General features: G+C 35.6%; 1 protein-coding gene across 1 annotated transcript; it reads left to right on the top strand.

Annotated features, from left to right (window-relative positions):
* Positions 1 to 2368: 2368 nt before the first annotated feature.
* Positions 2369 to 3860, top strand: LOC125652299 (sex peptide receptor-like). Its single transcript, XM_048881373.2, has one exon. It carries the CDS (start codon positions 2487 to 2489, stop codon positions 3720 to 3722), a length of 1236 nt encoding a protein of 411 aa, XP_048737330.2. The 5' UTR covers positions 2369 to 2486; the 3' UTR covers positions 3723 to 3860.
* The last annotated feature ends 5302 nt before the right edge of the window (positions 3861 to 9162 follow it).

Below are 9162 nucleotides of genomic sequence, written 5' to 3'. Positions count from 1 at the left end.
AATTCATATGCTAAGCGTACCTTCTCCTTATTTGAACATACATGTATGAGATCTTTTGAGTTCTTTATTGGGATTAGATTACTGAAATGTCATATGACTGAGAAATTGGCACACTGTTTTTCCCTATAATAGCTCTAAAACTTCATTGTTATTTCGGATTTCAAACATTTCGGTTGAGCATCACTGAAGAGGCATTATTTGTCGAAATGCGCATCTGGTGCATCAAAATTGGTACCGTATAAGTTTTACATTATGACCCCTGGGTCGAGGCCTCTGCTGGTGGACTGTTAGTCCCCAAGGGTCTCTACAGCCCAGTAGCTAAGTACTTCGTTACTAGCATGAAAATACGGATGTATATTTAATTACTGTTATAAAATTTAGAAATCCATTTCAAAATTAAGGATTATGTCCCTCACGCATAGCTCTTATCCTTAGACGAATTTGACTCCACTTTTTTGGCACACTGTTTTTCCCTATAATAGCTCTAAAACTTCATTGTTATTTCGGATTTCAAACATTTCGGTTGAGCATCACTGAAGAGACATTATTTGTCGAAATGCGCATCTGGTGCATCAAAATTGGTACCGTATAAGTTTTACAATTACAAGAATATTTGAGATAAGTTGATTTTTTTAAAAACAGGAACAAAGACGACTAAGACACTCTAGCTGAGTCAAGATATCTTCTGAAAACTCGAGAATTCCATTAATGACTTTTCAAGGTGTAAGATTTTATGATTCAAAATTCTACTACTTCAGCAATAAGAATATATGAAAATTTTTGTTGTTTACTATTAATCAAAATTTGAGAACTATTTCAAACATATGAGACATATTTGAGACATCAGTTGAGAACGTAACAACAATTCACTTTGGAATAACATGACAGAGTGTGAGAACAATCTGAAGATTAAAAATTCACGTAAGAATGTTTTGAACCCATGATAAATAACTCATTTGAAATAGCTTTTGAAAAACAGTATATAGGCCTAAATGTGATATTCTTTTTTCCATTCCATACATATCGGTATACAGTAAAATCCTGCTTATCAGGTAATTAGATCTTGAAACAAAAAGATTTTTATCTTGACTTGTTAATATTTAAGTTTTGAAAGCCACAGCATGCTAAAATCACATGGGTGTTTCAAAACGGAAAGGCCATAGACTCTAATGCCATTCTCCATTTTATATTCTCAAAGTTCTGAAAATTCCCTATAAGCTCAAGAGGAACACAGTGCATCTACTTTTTGAACTTCACAGGTAATTATTATTAAATGGATTTTGATGCATATCTTGGACACTTTTGAGCCTATGATAATCAAAAGTTGTCAGTTGATGGATCATGGGACCTTGAACTGCGTCATGTGAAAAGTATGTCACCATGACCTACTTTCTGAATTTTCTGGCTAATCATTTATGAATACATTTTAGGTTGTTATTTCAGATACCGAGAGGTTTAGAATCATCAAACCTTGTAAGTTGATGCGTCTAGAGGCCTCAACACATATTTATTAAAAAACGTAGGTCACAGTGATCTACTTTTTGAATTTTGCAGACATTAAAATTTCACATTTTCAAATTTAGATGCATATTTTGGACACTATGAAAGCTAGGATCATCAAACTTTGTCAGTTGATTCATCTTGAGTCTTCATACTTTGTTGACCAAAAAGCCTCCGAGTATTTGACTAAGCTATCCGAGTAAAGTTGACATCCCTAATGCCCAGTTTTTTGTAACTAAGAGAAAAGTATATCAAGAATTACTATCCCCCAAAGACCAAGTGTCTTCAAGTTGATACGGTTATGTAGTACAAATACCAAAGAATTAACTAACTGAGGCAAACATTTGTTGTTTTTTTTGTAGAAAATAAATTACGATTACAATATTCACGAAATCAATGATATGTGATGTTCTTACACCGGGTATACTATTGTACTATATATCTATACTTTGTATATGTAATGTCTGAAATGTTACATCTCACGGAATGTAGGAACTAAACTATAAATCACATTTGGAGTTTGCATAAAATTCATTAATCGTAGATGGTAATGACAATCAGGTCATATGTAGAATTGGATTTTAAACCTAACTTCACAAACTCCAGACATATACATGTAGGTTGGTTATTTATAAGTCAGACAGACTTTGTCACCAGGTAAAAGGATATAAAAATAACATTAGGTAGAAGAGATTGGTTGATTAGTAAGCGGTTCGTTTAAGATCAAAGTATAACAATCCTTCATATTCATAGGGCTGAACTACTTCTGATTCAATCTTCCGCGTTCCTTCCCTACCACTTAAATGACACCATTAGATACGCACTTCCGGTGTCTTTAGAGGTATATATATAAACTATATATATATACATGTAGGGTTTCAGTGTTGACAGATCAGTTATCAAGCAGCTGATTGTTTGTGTTATTTGAAAAAGCAACTCTTTGTTGAGTAAACAGATGCAATAGAAAATACTATCAAATAAACGGGATGATAAACGAAACCAAACAAAATTCATCATTCAGCGGACTGAATAACACCGGAGACGAAACATATTACTACGGTTCTGACGGGGACGATGGGACCGGGAACTATTACCAACCTCTGGAATACTACTCGGAATTTTACGCTCAAAAATACGAGTATGTTGAAGACTGGGAAATTCCGATACGAGGCTATGTAACATTTTTCGTAGCCCTTGTTACTATACTAACAAACATGTTGCTGATCTCAGTTTTCATCTTCCGAAGTTCCCGTTCTCCTACCACTGTTGTTCTGACGTCCCTGGCGATTTCGGATTCCATCATATGTATGACACGGCTACCGGAGGCAATCTATTTCAATATGGCTAAAAACTACCAGAATCTCTACGTCACATATCGATGGTGCAAAGCGAGTCATGTATTGTATATTATTTACCAGATTTTTAGAATGACATCGAATTGGTGTACTGCTCTTCTTGGCACACAGCGTCTGCTGGCTGTAGCATTGCCTTTCAAATACAACAGAATATGCAGCAACCGGGCAACAATTATAGAAATTGCTGTGATTGTTACTGTTTCGTTCCTGCTTAATCTCTATGAAGCCTTTGGTATCTACATTGCCGAGCTTCCAATCTATACGAACTACTATTACAATGAATCGCTGCCGTCCAGTTGCGTTAGACATGTGTCACGTGGTTTAATCAATGCATTTGGCGATTCTAAAAAGTCAAACTTGATATTCTATATATTTTCTGGACTACTTTATCGCGTACTTCCAGTTGCCGTTCTCCTGTTCACGACCGTGATGTTGTTGTACTTTCTGTATACGCGACAGAAAATAGGACCTGTTGCAACGCAGAAAAAAGCACAAATACAGAGAATCACCGCTCTGATTTGCATTATTCTGGTGATTTTTCTAATCGCTGAGATCCAGGACGGCATAGCATATTTCATATATGCAGATGAGCTTTCTCGCGACGTAAAAAGAGGAATATTATCTAAGGAAGACGATATTAAATGGGACACTATTTCTTCTCTCTTGTCCTTATTGAGTTATGCGTGCAACTTCTGGATATTTTTCTTCATGAGTCAGCAGTTTCGCTCGGCGCTTTTGGATGTGTTTCGGTCTGGACTCCGGAAAGCCAACATCTATTTAGTTTTGGAAGCCTCTGAGGATAAAAGTGACTCCAACGCACGAAGCACTAGTGTCACGAGTAGAAACGATAGAAATACGGTGGTTTAATTATTCTAGAAATCTTTTGCAACATTCATCACAGTGAATTGTACTTGTGCAATGATAAAGCCTTCAAGTTGATTGATTGTCCTTAACGTTACGATATTGCTTACTCCAATAACAGAATTAAACTTATTTTACAATTTGTTCAAGAGAAGATGTATTACATGGTTATCAAAGCACACCCTAAGGAAATAGATTTTCAAATATGAATTCTACCACGAGCTACATGTAATACATATTTAAACAAACATGGCGATGCACATATGCAGATATAGTATACCCTACTCTTTCACCTTAAACATTTTTTGTCAGCAAAAACAAGTAAGCCTAGCCCGTGTCGGAAACTGCTATAACGTCACAGTGACGGAATACGGAACGTTCTGGATGTGTCGGAATGACTGATTTGATGACGTTTATACACCGCGGTCACGTAATAGTAAGCAATTGTAGGGCAATGTTGACATCGATACAAATGGTGTTTCGCTAGTAGACGGTCCGTAAAGAGCTAAATTAGATAGAAAGAAAAAGGCGCATTTAGACGTATCTCGAAAGTCCCGTATTCGTGGCTATATTGGTAAACGATCGGCTGTATATTTCTGAGAATCACGGAAACTTATAAATAGATTTTACACGTAACCCATTGGTTAATGTTTTCGGAATATGCTTGTAATGTTGATCAATACATGTAGCTGTAGCCATTTCTAAGAGTAATCTGAGTTGAAACTGACGTGGAATGTCACTTGAGGGTAATGCTATATTTGTTTTTAATATTGGATGATAGAAAACTTCATAAAAATGTCTGAGGAGGAAACAATAGAACATCTTTTGAGGGAATGTGATTGCTTACAACTATATTTTAGTAGAATTTGAATACCTTTTGGAATTCCAATATTAGCAATCACAAAGAAATCCTTTATTTTAGCTTGTATTGAAAACAATAGTGATATACAAAACACTATCATTTTATGGCTGAAGTGTTATGTTTATACTGTAAAGTGCACCAAGAAACCTTTATACTTATCTATGGCTTGAGTGAATTCATGTACTATATGTGTACAAAAACAATAAAATTAAAAAAAAAACCATGTCGATTTCTGTATACAGTGTATCAATACCTGTTGACAAATCATGTTCCGTATTGTTTGTTTATTGATTTACTTTTCTTACTCACATAGACGAGGGCGTATAAACAATTCTCTAAACTCTTCAGAAGGTGTACAAAGTCTGTCTCTAAAATTCTTCACCCTGGAAGTCTCCTAATCCTAAATAACATTACTGGTAACCAATTTGGATCCACTGACGATAGCGGATCAAAAACATCTAAATTTGAGTCGATTCTGATCATGAAAACATAGAAAGCTCAGGCAGGTTTGATCAGCATTGGCGGGATCCGAGCAGCTCAGTAGGTACATGGTAAAGTTTCTGCCAAGTTCAAACCCTGATATTGTTAGTTGTGTTGTCTTCTTGTATTAATCCCATGGGGATCCGGTTTACAATAGGTCCTCAGTTCCCCTTGCTTGTCGTAGGAGGCGACTAAATGGGGCGGTCCTTCGGATGAGACCACAAAAACAGAGGTCCCGTGTCACAGCATGTGTGGCGCGATCAAGTCCGTCCCTGCTCAAAGGCCGTAAGTGCCGAGCGTAGGCCTAATCAGTAGCAGTATCAATATTGTTTACATGTTTGGTTGTCAACAAAAATATTGGTTTCCAAGGAGAAATGACCTAATAATAAATAATTGAGTTTCAAAAACTTCAAATTCCAATACTCGGTAAACTACGGAAGCCTATAAGGGTCAAGTTAATAAAAATTATATGTCGAATAAACGACATAATATGTTGAATAAACGACATAACTATGTTGAATAAACGACTTAATATGTCGAATAAACGACATAACTTTGTCGAATAAACGACTTAATATGTCGAATAAACGACATACATGTAACTTTGTCGAATAAACGACATGACTGTCGAATAAATGATATTTTAATAGCTCTACAGTTGAATACACGCATTGTTTCGGAGAGTTACATAGGGACATTCCTAGTTCCATGTATCGGAGAGGTCTCAGGTATTGCATCCAAGCATCAAAACACAATCATTATATATATATAATTATATATATATATTCATGTTATATTAAGTGTAGGTATTGCAAAATGCACTGCATGACAAACAATATTTTGATGCTATAAATCTCGTTTTTCGGTAGCATATCATAGTCTTTTTACTGATTTACGAATTAATGACATTGACACACAGAGGTGATGGCTAAATAACAAAGGGGAATATAATCATTTGCAAACTGTGTTTAAATGTTTCATCAGTGATTACATTATATATTTCCATAAGAATGCTAAATACCATGACTCGGTTAACCAGTACAGTACGTGTTGCATACTTACTCATGTCACTATGACACCCAAAATAGTTTATGTTTGTATATACGTACATGTATGTATACATGTGTGTGCACCAGGGGCGGATACGGGAAACTTTGAAAACGGGTAGTGGAGGAGTTGGGGGGGGGGGGTAAGAAAGTCATCGACAATTTGTATGGATATGCCTTAAAAGACCATGAATTGTGCGTGAGGATGAAACTTTTTGTAATAAGCGGGGGTCTGAGTGGGTGTTCCTAAACAAAAAATGTCTGGTTTTTTAACGCATTTGGTGGATTCTGATGCATTTTGAGGATAGTAGCAATCGTATCGATTGGAAATGTTTCAATTGACAATTGTTGAAGGAATAAAAACGTCATGATGTCTTTTCGTGATCTGTTCACACTATCAACCTTCATTTATTATCTCTACTTTCAATTTTTTTAATCCCTTGTTCTGTTAGTGTTCTTTACATTGATAGATGCACATAGTTCTATTATTCCCCGTTGTTATATCCAAACACTTTTATAGAACGCCGTTTTAACATAAATTCAATTATTTGAAGATATGAAATATTTGAAGATGTATTTAATTGATTAAAGATATCTTTAAATGCTGAAACGTATTTAAAGATATAATAATTCATAATTGAATTCATCATAATTGAATTCAAGATGTCTTCAAATAATTGAATTTATGTTACAACGGCGTTTCATATACTTTTCGCACCGAAGTGTGCACACTGGGACTATGTTTTAATTTCATCTTCAAATAACGGCTCTGAACTGAATGTATGAACATCATTGATTTTTCAGGCTGACCTTGATGAATTTTCCAAGTCACATTAGACCCACCAGAAATCAAAACTGCCCTCATGGACGACCAATGGTGATGTACAACATTCCATCTCTCTTCAACACCAGCAACTATCTTCAATTAACATCTGAGCAAAAGATTAAGGTAGCAGGGGACAGTTTCGCACTATAGGCCCGTTCAACTTTTTCAAAAAATGGAATTACCCCGTATTTGAAGTGATATTACATGTGTACAAATGTATACAATAATTTTAGGATGCATGTCAAATGTAGCTGAGTGCTTAGTAAAAATGTTGATATACAACATGTAGGTGTCACCATGATTCCTAGCATATAGATGGGTGCAAATACGAAACTAAGACACGTGGTCAGTTGCTGAAGAAATTCCGGTGAAAACATGCAGGGTCTAGCAAAAGGTCTGTAGCTGTGAGGGAAGGTGGATGGCCCCATATGAGAGGTAGATTTTTGAGAAGGGCAGATAGGGTTCTTGATTGTGCACAGTGTCTAAATCCCCATGTTTGGTACTGTGATGGTGTGGGGGTGGTGCGGATTAGCCCAAATGAGGGAAAATCAAAGCAAAAAAGGGGAACCTGCTCAGAGCATGTTTTGTGCACCAGCACCAGTATTTATAGATTACATGTAATTTAGGGTCATAATTTATTAACTACACTAATATGAAATACAAGTATTGACATAAAAGGGAAATATGATTTTTCATTAGTCTGTCATAATCTGACTTTGGTGTATACTCCCTATCCACATGTTTCAAAACCAAAGAAACTGTCCCCTGCCACCTAATGTATGTGCTGAAGAATGTTCGTTTCGCAAAGATGTTACATGTGACGAGCTAGCTGCAATAATGTAGCCCTCTCTGATTTTTTTTTTAAGGGAGAGGGCTACAACTCCTTAGGATCTCCGTAATGGTACAAATGCGGGAGTGATTCACTCCCGCAACATTTGCGCTCATTCTAAACAATTCCTGACTTTCTTTACGTAAATAAAATGATATTTAATGTTTGTTAGTCAATATATAAATTTACAACCTGCAACTTTAGATTTATGAGGCTCTATTCTACCGTTTTCAACAATTTCGATAAATTCCAATTTCTCGATTCATATTTGTGCGCCATGTTTGATGTAATGAAGTTTCAACTTCCGATTGTCAAGTCATTTGCATATGCCATATAAGGTAGTATTTACATCAATGGACAAGTATGGAGGCGAAAGCTATTTCGTCGGTATTGAAAAGGGTTTGAATTTAATATCAAGTTAAAAACGTGTAAATTCTTTCTGCAACAATATGATTTTCCTTTCTTTGTCGAAGTGGCTCGAGTAAATACATTTTCGCGCTGATTGTCAATGTTTAGGTTTTTCATTAGATCCACCTACGAGATCTCGCGATAACAAGCATGGCGGAGCAGACGAAGAATTTTGCATGCTGTACATTATATTTAATGAAAAACACCTTTATTAGACATGCCCGAGCACAAAGTTGGTACTCCTTTTGGTGTAAACAACATTTGGGACTAATACACTGAGTTTATTATTGGTTATTCATAAAATTATTTTGCACCATTACGGAGATCCTATGGAATTGTAGCCCTATCCCGAAAACGTCAGAATAAAAAAAAAATTAGATAGGGCTACATTATTACAGCTAGTGACGAGCAGATAAGTGAACTATGTTGCATTTACATGGAAGAAAATTGGTGGCAATATCCCGTGGATGTAGAAGAAGGCATAACATTGTACAGAAATTTGTGGAGATCGCTTATGATTGATCTCAATATGGAAGAAATCAACCCCCTCAATTAGTGCAGTGCTAAGTTTCCTTATTTTGATGACTATGATTCGAGTGCATATGATATACTAAGATAAAACAATACTAAAATATGCAATGTAGTTAATGGTTTATTTTACTTCCTCGTAACTTTAACAGAAATAAGCTCTATGAGAAGTCTATGATCGGTTATTGTCTACACGAAACATTCGGTCTACATCTCAAAAGTTGAACATGCTTAACTGTAATAATAGAAAACCCCCGGTATTTTGCAGTTTGCAATAATGCAAACAAATACAGAATTTAAGCAGGGCGTAAAGATGTTTTTCACAATCTTTAACAAAACTAAAACATGCATCAAAATACAACACCTTGTGCCTCGAAAATTAAATAAAATTCTGAGCTATAAATCGCATATCGGTCATATACATGATATGAAAAGGTACCGGGACCTTGTGAGATATCGTAGTACTT

Source organism: Ostrea edulis, chromosome 5 (genome assembly GCF_947568905.1).
Source record: "Ostrea edulis chromosome 5, xbOstEdul1.1, whole genome shotgun sequence".
In the NCBI taxonomy this organism is placed as follows: Eukaryota; Metazoa; Mollusca; class Bivalvia; order Ostreida; family Ostreidae; genus Ostrea; species Ostrea edulis.
The sequence above is the reverse complement of the archived record's forward strand: the minus strand, read 5'-3'. Positions and strand labels throughout refer to the sequence as shown.